This window comes from Chelon labrosus (assembly GCF_963514085.1).
Source record: "Chelon labrosus genome assembly, chromosome: 14".
Lineage (NCBI taxonomy): Eukaryota > Metazoa > Chordata > Actinopteri > Mugiliformes > Mugilidae > Chelon > Chelon labrosus.
Genome location: NC_140347.1, coordinates 23,941,239 through 23,954,425, shown reverse-complemented (window position 1 = coordinate 23,954,425; position 13,187 = coordinate 23,941,239). Strand labels below are relative to the sequence as shown.

Genomic DNA, 13,187 nt, shown 5'->3' with positions numbered 1-13,187 from the left:
TCCAGACTCTTCATTCTTATTTAGATGAGCAGCAACAACATATTCACAGCAAGTTGTCCACAGAGACATCCCCCCAGACATGGGGCAGTTGGCAAAGATCACTTTGACTCAAGTCATTTTGTTTAACCGACGAAGAGCAGGGGAGGTGTCAAAAATGCCCCTTTCTGCATATCTGTCAAAAAATCCATCTGACCCTCTGGAAGATGTGAATTTAGCCCTCTCTGACCTAGAAAAGAAACTCTGTCAACACTTCAGGAGGGTAGAGATAAGAGGAAAAAGGGGAAGAAAAGTTCCTGTGCTTTTGACTCCAGCAATGCAGCAAGCACTGGATCTGCTTGTCAGCAAACGACAGGAATGTGAGGTTCCCCTGGAGAACATATACTTATTTGCAAGACCATCTGCTCTTACCTGCTACCGTGGGTCTGACTGCCTTCGACACTTTGCCAAGGCCTGTGGTGCAAAAAGTCCAGAAAGTCTCACCTCTACAAAACTGCGCAAACAAACAGGAACTTTGTCTCAAGTACTCAACCTCAGTAATACAGAACTGGATCAGTTAGCGGATTTTCTTGGTCATGATATAAGAGTGCATCGCCAGTTCTACAGACTTCCTGAGGGCACCCTCCAGCTTGCCAAAATTAGCAAAGTCCTCATGTCGCTTGAAAAGGGACGTCTGGCAGAATTCAAGGGAAAGACTCTGGATGACATCAACATTGATCCTGAAGGTATTAATTATTCATCTTCATCACATTTCTGCTTAAAAGAAACAACAAGCAAACTGTGTGTTTCTGAGGCTCTTATATTGTTGATGTATGTAAAAATTTAATGCAATGCATTTAGCCTTCACTAACAGTCATTCTCATTCCTTCTCTCATCAAACATACAGAGAATGTGCACCTGGACAGTGATACTGAGGATGTTTTAGAGTCAGGTTCACAAGGTAAGAGTTTTATATGGTCTTTATTATCACCATGATGGACTGAAGGATATTAATTTCTCTAGGGATGTCCCTATCAAGTATGTTCTGATCTTGATCAGAGTTCTTAAACTCATTCCTGCTCACAAGAATAGGTTAAATGTTATTAAGATTATAGCAAATAACTATTTTGTTGAGAACAAGCAGCCGATTTACTCTTATATCTGGTTATCTATCAGAAATAGCCGTTATGTTAAATAACAAAATTTACTGCATATTAAGTTCATCGCCCTTACAAATGGACAAAAAATAAGTTGATTTATTTTGTCTTGAGCAGAACGTTCTTGCATACAGCAGACATAGTATTCAATATACACGAACTCATGAAACCAATTTCTTATTAATGATTAGACTACTATGGATTCGACACATCCATAACTAAAAGCTGAATAAACACAGCTGTGAATAAGTACATTTTTGATAGCGATGAAAATCAATAAATAAGTGATGTAATAAAAACCACAATACGAAATAATTCCATCACAATTAATAACTTTGTAATTATTTTTCTTCTTGTTTAAAGAGAGCCAAGCCATATCCAGTCAGAGAGAGCAGAACAAGACCATAAGACCAGATGTGAGCCATAATGAAGCAGCACCACACAAAGACACCATGACACCTCCACCACCCTGTCACCACAAGTCATCAAAAAGTGAAAGAGGTAGTTTTAAGATCAAGATTTGTTACTGTTTGCCCCTAAATTGTTGATGCAATGTTTTATTGCTGATTTATATACAGCGGCATAGTATCAAATATATACTCACAGCACTGTTAAGCACCTGTGAGGTTATTGGGAAGCACTTTAAATATTTTAAGATGTATTAAGAAGTACTTTTTATTATATCTCAACTGATAACTTTGTAATTACATTTCTTCTTGTTTAAAGAGAGACAGGCTACATCCAGTCAGAGAGAAGAGAACTACACCACAATACCAGATGTGAGCCATAATGAAGCACCAGAGAAAGACACCATGAAACCTCCACCAGCCTGTCACCGCAAGTCAACAAAAAGTGAAAGAGGTAAAGTTTTAAGATCAAATTTGTGACAGTTGTCTCTGCCAGTTTTGACACAATGTTTTATTGCCAGTATGTCTAAACAATATGTTCACTCATTTCTCACAGAGAATTATTCTGTTGAAAACAAGACAAATGATTGGTTTGTGAAGGTTCAGTCAGTCATGTTATGGTATATCTAAAAAGGTTAAAGAATGGCAACTGGACTTGTAGTGTCTTCAGTTTTGAAGGAGTGGTGGGAAGTTGGGGTTTAAATAGGAACATCTGTGGATGTTACCCATCAGAGACAAGCCTGATGTCTGTTAATTGCTAGATTCTTACCTGTCATGAGATTGTATTGTGAATTGATGGCAGGTTATATCTCAGTCCACCTCCTTTGTTCAGAGTAGGATTTTCCAATTTGACATAGATGGCTTCCTTTATGCCTCTTTCAAACCATCTCTCTTCTCTGGCTAAAATTTGGACATTGTTGTCTTCAAAAGTCCTTGAGGTATAGGTGGACCGCTGAATTGTTTCCTGACGATTAGGATTCCTCACTGCACTGAACAGCATCAACTATGTTGCTCTGTTTTCGCCTGGGTATTTAGTCTTTGGGATGAACAAGTTTCTACCTCAGTATGTTACTGGATTAGAAATTAACAGGAATGCAGTGCTTCCTAAAAAAATATCCTCCTGAGTTTCTCCGATACTCCAGCTACATAGGGGATGACAATGTTCCTCCTCTCGTTGTTCTCCTCCTCTCCATTCTCAGATGTCTTTTCACGCAGAGTGAGGTTGGTTCTATCGGCCGAGATGTCATCCTTTAGTAGTCTTTCCCTTGCTACTTTTGTGACTTCTGTGGTGGGAATACATGGGAATAGTTAAGTAACATCATAGGATATGATGGTTTCATCTGGATCCAATTTGTCCCAGTAGTTTTCAGTGTGGGGAGTTTTCAATATCAGTATTTCCCCAGCTCCCCACCAGTCTTGTAGAACTGAATAAGCTACTTGGTTGAGTGGTGAAATGTCTTCAAGAAACTCTACAAGTCCAGTTGCCTTTCTTTAATGTTTTTGGACGAGACTATGGTTTTGATATAGTGAAGATCTACACAGCATGGCCCTCTTAAAACTGACAAGTCTTTTAATTTGTGCAGTGTATTGTTACACCTTCTTAATATTTTAATATATAAATATATAATATATAAAAATGTATCCAACTATTTGATGTTGTGCTAAATACACTAATTATGAGAGAGTTTGCTTTATGCAAATATGTTATTATCCCAAGTCCAAAACAATTAATTATTCTCCAGAATTACTTCAAAGGTACTGCATGCTCAGAGGATATGCTGCATCTGTCCAGTGTTTGCTTTGGTAAGGGGGAGTAGAGCTCTCTGCAACTGCCGCACGCAATGGGTGATATTTGGGACTCAATGTACTCTTGTAGCAACTTGATTCTACATTGCAAGCAGGCGGCTTTGGTGGACCTGTGATTCTGAGCTTGCCACTCAGAGACCTTTTTATTCCTGTTTGTCATTACCATGCACAGCACTGCTTCCACATCACTTCTTGATTTTCCTAAACTACAGTTCTAGCAATCACACACACTTTTGTCTTTCCAGTAACATTTTCATTGGACCATACAGAAATATTGTTTATCTTTTCACAGGTCGCCAACCTTTCAAGCGAAGGATGTGGGAAAAAGAGGAGATTCGTGCTGTTGAGAAGCACATGATGTCCTTCATTACTTCATGTCGTGTTCCAGGAAAAAGCGACTGTGATAAGTGCCTTCAACTCGAAAAAGAAGCACTTCAAAACAGGAATTGGTTGGCCATAAAATTCTACGTAAAGAATAGAATCACAGCGCTAAAACATAAAGTTTAAAGAGGACATTTAACATTGCTATGTTATGCTGTTATACCAGATACATTTCTGTTATGTTAGATTCGTGCTGTTGAGAAGCACATGATGTTCTTCATTACTTCATGTCGTGTTCCAGGAAAAAGCGACTGATAAGTTCCTTTAACTCGAAAAAGAAGCACTTAAAAACAGAAATTGGTTGACCATAAAATTCTACATAAAGAATAGAATCACAGTGCCAAAACAAAGTTTAAAGAGCACATTGGACATTGTTATGTTATGCTGTTATACCAGATACATTGCTGTTATGTTATATATATACAGTTATGAGCAAGAACAAAATAAGAACCAACACACAAACTTTAGTTTTTGATTAGTCAATTAATCAATTCTTTTGGTATATGAGTTATCCTGGCCATAGAAAATGCGGAGCCAGTGACTTTTCTTTGTTGTAATTTTTATTTTTATTAATTAATTTTACAAATTAATAAACAAAAACATGTTGGTTTACTGGAAAATGAAAATAAAGACAAAGAATTTAAGTCTATTGAAGCATAAGTCTGTTGATGTTGCCTGACATTTTACACTAATTGTTACCAAACCAAAATTTATGGCTGCACAGCACTCATCTTGGCAGTCAAAGGTGTTAAGTGATTCCCAGTAGTAAGTTTAACCTGAAACTGTTAAATGGTACTCACGAAGAAAGAAAAACCAGAAAGTGTGCATATATTGGTCTCACATGTAGCTAAAACCTGACAAGTCCTCAGAAAGCGGTTCCTGGTCTTGTCTGGGAACTCAACTTTGTCTGATTGATCATTTGAGGTGGCATGTGTGTTTACGCCCCCTTCAGGATGCTACATGATTTTTTTCAGTGCTATACAACCATCAGAAAAGGTGGTTCCCACAATGAATCGTCTGGTCAGGTGTCCCTACAATACAACAAAGACAAGGATGTGTGTGTGTGTGTGTGTGTGTGTGTGTGTGTGTGCTTGGCTTGGAATTTAGATATAAGATTTATTCTATGGATGCAATAATAATACTAATACAGGTAAATACACCACGTGTTATAGCTGGAATCTCCACGGGTAACTCAACAGGCTGGCTGGAGTTACTTAATTGACTCATTCGGTTCAAGCTCAGTTTGTCTTGCATGTTCTCCCTGTGTCTGCGTGGGTTCTCTCCGGATCCTCCATCTTCCTCCCAACCTCCAAAGACATGCTAGGTTCATTGATGATTCTAAATTGGCCGTAGGTGTAAGTGTGAATGGTTGTCTGTCTCTGTGTTAGATAGACCAGGATGGACTGGTGATATACCCCACCTCTCACCCAGAGATAGCTGGGATAGGCTCCAGGACCTCCTGTGACCCTCCAGTGGACAAGCATTTACAGAAAATGAATGAATCAGTCAATGTTTTCAGTGATATACACTACCGGTCAACAGTTATAGAACACCACACTTTTTCCATTTTTTTAGTGAAATTTATTCAGTTTAGTGGCTCATTGCACTCTGAAATGAAAGCATAGAACAAATAAAAGCAATTTGAGATGAAAAAGAAATCATGGAATCAATTTATAGACCAAAATGTATTCTAAACTTTTGACTCATCACAGTAGCCACCTTTGGCAGATATAACAGCTGAACACACTCGTGGCATTCTTTCTACAATAGAAATCAAATATTCTTCAGAAAGTTCTTCCCAAGTCTGTTGCAGAAGTTCCCATAAATGTGTGGCACTTGTAGTTTGTTTGGCTTTCACTCTTCTGTCCAGTTCATCCCAAACCAGCTTGATGGGGTTTAAGTCTGGAGACTGTGCTGGCCAACCCCATGATTTCAAGCTTACCATCTTGTTCTTTTTTCCTGAGGTAGTGGCATAGCTTGGACCTGTGTTTTGGGTCATTATCTTGCTGTAGGATGAACCTCTGACCAGCTTGGCTCATACCAGAGGGTACTGCATGGCGCTGCAGAATGCTGTGGTAGCTGTTTTGGTTCGGGGTGCCTCTCACTCCGTACAAGTCACCGACCCTGGATCCAGCAAAACAGTCCCAGACCATCACACTTCCTCCTCCATGTTTGACAGTTGATGTCACACACTGTGGAACCATCCTCTCTCCTACTCGACGGCGTACAAAGATCCCGCGTGATGAACCGAAGATTTGAAATTTTGATTCATCAGTCCATAATACCTTCTTCCAGCCTTCAGTAGTCCAATGGCGGTGTTTCATGGCCCAGGCGAGCCTCTTTGTCTTATTCTGACATCTTAGCAGTGGCTTTCTTGCTGCAACTCGTCCTGTCAAACCTGCAGCTCCAAGTCTTCTCTTCACGGTCAAAACTGACACTTGCTTACTACGACCACTATTAAGCTGTGCTTGAAGCTGTTGTCCTGTGAGCCGCCTATCACGCAAGCTGTTAACTCTCAGAAACTTGTCCTCTGATTCAGTTGTGGCTTTGGGTCTGCCAGACCTCTTCCTGTCAGAGTTTCCCCCAGTTTCTGAGTGCCTTTTGATGGTGAAGAAAACTGTACTCACTGCCACCTTGACCGTCTTTGCAATTTCCCTTTAGGAAAGACCTACATTTTTAAGTGTTATGATGGTCTGTCTCTCTTCCATTGTTAATTGCCTTTTTCTCGCCATTTTTGTAGCAACACACTACTTTCTGCAGTACAATACTGTTCACCTGATGCTCATGAGGGTCTGGTACCACAGTGTGTTCCAACACTGCTTTTATGCAGACGGAGAGGGTTGTAAGTAAGTGTAAGCTTTAAATTGTTAACCCACTCCGTGTTCTCTGAAAGAGGCCTTTTTGTATAATTCTGAAATGTACATTATTTTTCAATTTTGGATAACCAAACTTTTTTTTTTTTTTTTTTTTTAAACCTCTGGCTGTACAGTACTTACCTTTGCACCATTTCAAGCTATTCGACCGGTAGTGTACATGATACCGCTACAATGGCAGTGACAAGGCTCTGATATATGCCGTATAGAGCGCAGAATATGAGAACGATAAGAGGTTTCACAGTAGTACACACTACGGACGAGCGGGACCATCTATAGCTGGGTCCCCCAGTTAATTTTACCTAAGGCTCGAATATTGTGAAGCATGCCAAGCCAAGGGCAAAAACATCCAAGGTGTTTCCCCCATTGTGCCAGTAACAGTTGTTTTATGTGGAGATTCATATATTTTTGCTACTAGTAGTAGTATTAGAAGTAGTATACATTAATTGTTATTTGTTAATGATAATTAAGACCTGGGGTTCTCACAGCATCAAACCAGAAAAAAAGCACTCAAAGTAGTCCAGTTTGTGGACCATGTTCTGGACCATTAACAAACAACGCCCCTACATCACGTGGCACACAGCAGGAAAGAAAGAGCCTGAGTCAACAATGCAAACTTTTCTACAAAGACATGACACACCTCTGCTCATCATACATAACATCAAGAACAACAGATACTGATTGCTAAACAGTGTACCCGTCAGCAAAATCTCCTAAGAGACAGCTATTCCACAGAGACAGCTATAGGCAGTAATTCCTGTGTAGAGCAGGTATACATCACTGAAAACAACAGGTGAGAAAAAATGTCAAGACACGGGCATCAAAGATACGTTTTCCTGAAATCTACTGAGTCAGTGAACCTCTGGCATTAAAATGCGTCTCCACATGCATCTCCAGTCAGCACTTGAGAACCAATCTCAGTTTAGCGCTCTGTTTACAAATAAACGCCAACATCATTTGGGAAGCAGTGGAATATTTAGCAGCTAGTTATGCAAGTAGAACTAGAACCAAGTAGAACCATGAACAGAATTGTCTGTTGATGAATGGATGGATAGATGGATAGATGGATAGATAGTTAGATAGATACTTTATATATATATATATATATATATATATATATATATATCCCGATATTTAGCCCTTATGCATTAAGTCACGTCAAGTTATAACTTAGTTATGTATCTTGAACCACTGAAGCTTCCATATGCAGTGTAATTTCCAGTGATAAAAGTAAATTAAAGCTCTTGTGAATGATGAAATACACTTAACTCTACGCAGCTCCTTGTACATCAACATGATCGCATTACACACAGTGTAATCATTGAATAATTTTATTATTTAGATTTCTTTATTATTTAGTTAACAGCTGCAAGAACAGATTATTTTCAAAAGCTCTCATTATTAAAGAATGTCATATTGAATGAATTCAGCGTTGTCAGAAAGTTGGGAAAAAATGTTAGATATTTCACAGCAGGCAGGAGCACTGTGTGACATTTTTTGACATGGATATATATTATGGGATAATTTTTATTTATCATCTCTGCAAAAGGGGGAGGCACAGTGTCGTGGTGGTTAGCGCTGATGCCTCACAACAAGAAGGTTCCGGGTTCGAATCCCTGGGCCTTTCTATGTGGAGTTTGCATGTTCTCCCTGTGTCTGCTTGGGTTCTCTCCGGGTAGTCTGGCATCTTCCCACTGTCCAAAGACATGCTCATTAGGTTAATAGGTGATTCTAAATTCGACGTAGGTGTGCATGTGAGTGTGAATGGTTGTCTGTCTCTCTGTGTTTGCCCTGCGATAGACTGGCGACCTGTCCAGGGTGTACCCCGCCTCTCGCCCGATAACAGCTGGGATAGGCTCCAGCCCCCTGAGACCCTTCACAGAACAAGCGGTTACTGAAGATGAATGAATGAATGAATGAATCTCTGCAAATGGTTAGGTTAGAATTTTTTCATACATTCTTAAAGACACCTGATTCAGTAGTTGAGTGATCATCATGTTTTAGTGTCAAGTAAATAATGGAGGTGTTTAGTTTAGGTAAAACATATATGTAAAGATGGGATTTGTATTTGTCCAGTGTACTGCCACTGGATTTTGGACATTTTACAGTGACTACAACATATATTACTTTAGTATATGCCACATATAAGATTTTATCAAACAAGGCAAAGGAAAATGCGAATGAAATCTGCTCAAATTGTGGGTGTAACTGGGTACATATGTCCCTTTGGGAGAGTATAATGCAAGATTCTAAAAAGTAACAAAGAGAAAAAAATAATATGCCACAGCATTTTTCAATATGGAGAGCGTTAAGACTTCACTAATTCAAGAGCAAAAGAGTTCCACAAGTGAGAAATGTTGCATTAAATTTGCTTTTGCTAATTATATAGATACATAGTTTGTATATAAAGCTAAACGTGAAATGTTCAGTCTTTCCATGTCAAAGGTAGATACACAGCATAAAAATCTATGGAAAGTAAAATGAAACTACATCATGATAATTTCTTTTAAGTGTTGTATTTCAAATGCTGACACACTGCATAACATCTGTCAACATAAATGATAACAAAAAAAGTTAGTGTCATATCAAAGATCCTTAATTTTTTGCAAATTTCTTTCACCACTTTTATGACGTGTGAAAAATCGATGGTATCACAACAGAGGATTCCTGCGTCTTGTAGGTCAGTGCAAATTTGCATTAGCCAAATCACCTTGAAATATTTTTCCAGAAATGATCATTCTAAACGCTGATCTGAACCAGCTGTAAAAGAAGGCATAAATAAATGGATTCAGCATTGAATTTGACAGCGTTAGCCAGTTTAGTGTTTCAATGACAGGAACCGGTACTGAATTACTTGTAAAGGGCAGAAAGGTGATGCAAAAAAAGAAAGGACTCCAGCATAAAAGAAAAACTCCCAAAACGATAGCCAGAGTTTTGGTGGCCTTCCTCTCCATCTTACTGACAGTTGCTCCAGACTTTGTTGTGTTCTGGATGCTGCGTGCCTGTCTCTGAGCAACAAAGAAAATCTTCAGGTAGATACACAGCATTATGATTACTGGGAGGTAAAATGATAATATGGGTCCAACTGTGTTTGCCATAAGAACATCAATTAAACACCTTTCTTCACAGTTTTCACTGTTTAACCCAGAAATTATGACCCCAATTCCAATTAGAGCAGAAACCCCCCAACTCATCAGGATCATGATCACAACGACATGATGAGTGATTTTAGTTTGATATGTCAGAGGCTGACACACTGCATAATATCTGTCAACAGAAATACAGCACAGATTCAGAATAGAACACGTGCTTAGTGATATATCAAAGCTGCCCCGTACTTTGCAAAATAACCCCTCATGATACAGACATGAGCTGAGAGAGAACACCACGCTGAAAGGAAAGACTATAATCCCAACGAGCAGGTCAGCCACAGCTAGAGAGAGGATGAGAGAGTTAGTAGGAGTGTGCAGCTGTTTGAAGTAAATGATGGAGATTGTAACAAGGAGGTTTCCACATATTGTGAAAATAGACAATAATGCAAGAAAAACATATAATAATACACATACAATGGAAGGAGTTGTGGTCAGTACATAACTGAAGTTATCTATCTCATAACAGGGATGTATGTCAGTCACAACGTCAGTCCTGTTGACTTTAACTTCTGGTTCCATGTTGTTGATCTCCTACAATATAACACATACAATTAACAATAGAAAGAAAATGCATTTAAAGTAATATTTCACTACCAAACCATTAACAGTCTGAACAGTACAGGTGCTAATGAGTGTTCTCAGTTATATGTGCTGCTGTTCAGAAGCTTAATACACACTAACTGCTAGCATTGGTGTAATTGCTATCCAATCAGGGCTGGGAAACAACATCCCAGTTGCAAGAACGACCAATGATGCAATGTTTATTTGAGTAGCTGGGAGATTCTTTATTTTTTTGGATGACTAAATACATTCGCTGGTGTTGTCCTTTTTTATTTAATTCTCATGTGTATTTGCTGCTGTTGTCAGCTGTTATACTGTGATGTTAATAAAACAGCGAGGTTTTTATGGGAAAAGGCCCAGATGAATTTTAGCAATAAATGGCTAGCAGTTGTCAGTTGAACTATCCAAAATTGTGTGTGTATATATGTTAGGGATTGTGTAGACTCGTGGGTTTGTTGACTTTAATGCTGTGCCATGATGCTTAAGCAGGAAGCCGACTAGTCACTTGAAGACAGATGAGGAAACTTTGGGGGGCAGATGTTAGCACTGTGTTGGCAGATTATACGTAAGGCCCTGTTCTTGGCTTCCTTTACTCGTCTTTCAGCCACCTGTCTAAAATGTGTACACTGTTGTCCTCAAAGGAGTGTCATTTGTCCTTCAGGTGTAGGTAGACAACCTAGTCTTGTCCTAAGGAGCTGTCTCTCTTGTGTTGAGCCGTGCATTTATGGATGGGTTTCTTTGTTTCCCCAGTGTACATGTCTATACAATACTCACTGCACTGAACTGCATGAACTACATTGTTCAGCTGGGTGTTTTGACTTTGGGGTGTAGTGGAGAGAGAGGATGTTTCTCCTCTCTCTCTATTCTGGGATATCTTCTTCTGCTTTCAACATTTATCTGACCATGGTGCACCTTGGCACTTACCCTGTGCCATCTGGGAAATGTTCCAGACCTCCTGCAGCCTCATAAAGGATAGGTGGGTATAGCTAATTGATAGGTACACATTACATCATAGGATGCCTTTTTGGATCCGTTAGTAATGGATGTAGCTTAGCTTAGCTTAGATAGATATGGCATTTATCCCGTAGGAATAAGTCCCAGTCCAGTTTGTGATCCAAATGTAGATCCATGTACTTATAGGTCTGGACCTCTACACACTCCCCGTCACTGCAGGTGGGGCCTGGGCCTCCAGAAATCCACTACCATCTCTTTGGTTTTAGCTGTATTGGGCCAAAGGTGGGTCGCTTCATACCATGAGACAAAGTTGTTCTCCATATTATTTTACTCCTGTTCTTGTCCATCCCTGACACACCCCACAATTGCAGTGTCATCCGAGAATTTCTGCATATGATATGACTCTGTGTTATAACTGAAGTCCAAGGTGTACAGGGTGAATAGGACAGGGGAGAGCACAGTCCTCTGTGGTGCTCCAGTGTTGTTGACAATATTCCGGGATGTGCAATTCCCCAACCTGCCATACTTAGGTCTCCCAGTGAGATAGTCCACTATCCAGGAAGTTAGGTGTGAGTCCACTCCCATCTCTGTTAACTTGACCCTCAGTAACAGGGACTGGATGGTGTTGAAAGCACTGGAAAAGTCAAAAAACATGATCCTCGCAGCAACATTCCCCCATCATAGTGTGACAGAGTCTGATGGAGCAGGTAAAAGTTGGCGTCCTCCACCCCCACCTTCTCCTGGTACGCAATATGCAGTGGGTCGAGAGCATGGTGGACCTGGGGCCTGATGTGACGGAGCAGCAGCCTCTCCATGGTCTTCATGATGATGGATGTCAGGGTGACTGGTCTGTAGTCATTCAACTCCCTCGGGTGTGACTTCTTGGGGACAGAGATGATGAAGGATGTTTTCCAGAGAGGACCCTCCTAAGCTGTAGACTCAGGTTAAATACATGCTGAAGGGGCTCTCCCAGCTCAGAAGCACAGGCCCTGTGTAAACCCTCATTAAGTGTTATGATCCTTAACCACAACACTCTCCAGCTGGAGCCAGCCAGCAGGTGGCTCTCCCAACCACCAGTCCAGAAGACCACCAGTCTTCCTCAGCTGACCTCTCCCTCCCACCCTGATCAGCAGATTCCACACTAACATGGCGGGGAATCATCGACAACCCACTTACACAGGGAAAAACCAAGTCATCCACCCTTGATCACGGCAATCCTGGACCAGTTGTTCATACTTTTCTTTCTTTATCTCTGCTGCTTCTTCACAGTTCTACAGTTTCCCTCCCATGGGACAGTCAGTTAGACCAGGATGGCTTTCTTTCCCTCACGGGACCACATGACAGTGTCCGGTCTTAGAGTTGTGGACATGATCACCTCTGGAAAGTGGAGTTTGTCTAGGTCCTACTTTATTTTGCACCATTGGGATGACTTCTAAAGGTATTTTTGTGTCTCACTCTTGTCCACTGGCTGTTGCCTTCCTTTATGAAGGTAATAGTTCTCATTGTTGGCTCCACTTTTGGCTTGATGTTTCTTCTGCCTTTGCTGTTTCAAAATGTCTGCGAGAGTTGTTAGTACCTTGTCGTGGCGGCACCTGTATCTCCCTTGAGTCAATGCTGCTTCACACCGTGATAAGATGTGATAAATAATCAAAAAAGTCCTAACAGCAAATTCAAAGTAAGTTTTATTTGGTTTTATTTTGTTTGTGTAGAAGGCAATTTAATTCATAGTAGATTTGTCCTGTGTAGAGTGGCAGTTGAGAGGGTATGTATATTCTCATATATTGATATTTCTAGATTTTATTTCTGAATACCAGATTCTCACTAAGTTTATTAATGGACTGTACTTAAGTGAACACTTGAGGTACTTGTACTTGAGTATTTTCTCTTTGCGGCAGTTTTTCTCTAGTACAGTTCACAGGC

General features: G+C 40.2%; 2 protein-coding genes across 2 annotated transcripts; one reads left to right on the top strand and one right to left on the bottom strand.

Annotated features, from left to right (window-relative positions):
• Nucleotides 1-107: 107 nt before the first annotated feature.
• Nucleotides 108-2,697, top strand: LOC311499138 (uncharacterized protein). The gene is made up of 4 exons (XM_084560010.1): nt 108-722; nt 884-937; nt 1,497-1,634; nt 1,860-2,697. The coding sequence occupies exons 1-4, from the start codon at nt 155-157 to the stop codon at nt 2,018-2,020; spliced, it is 921 nt and encodes a 306-aa protein (XP_084416136.1). The 5' UTR covers nt 108-154; the 3' UTR covers nt 2,021-2,697.
• A 6,584-nt stretch (nt 2,698-9,281) lies between these two features.
• Nucleotides 9,282-10,271, bottom strand: LOC311499045 (trace amine-associated receptor 1-like; the record flags this gene model as incomplete). The annotated part of the gene is made up of 1 exon (XM_084559877.1): nt 9,282-10,271. The coding sequence occupies one exon, from the start codon at nt 10,269-10,271 to the stop codon at nt 9,282-9,284; it is 990 nt and encodes a 329-aa protein (XP_084416003.1).
• Nucleotides 10,272-13,187: the final 2,916 nt, after the last annotated feature.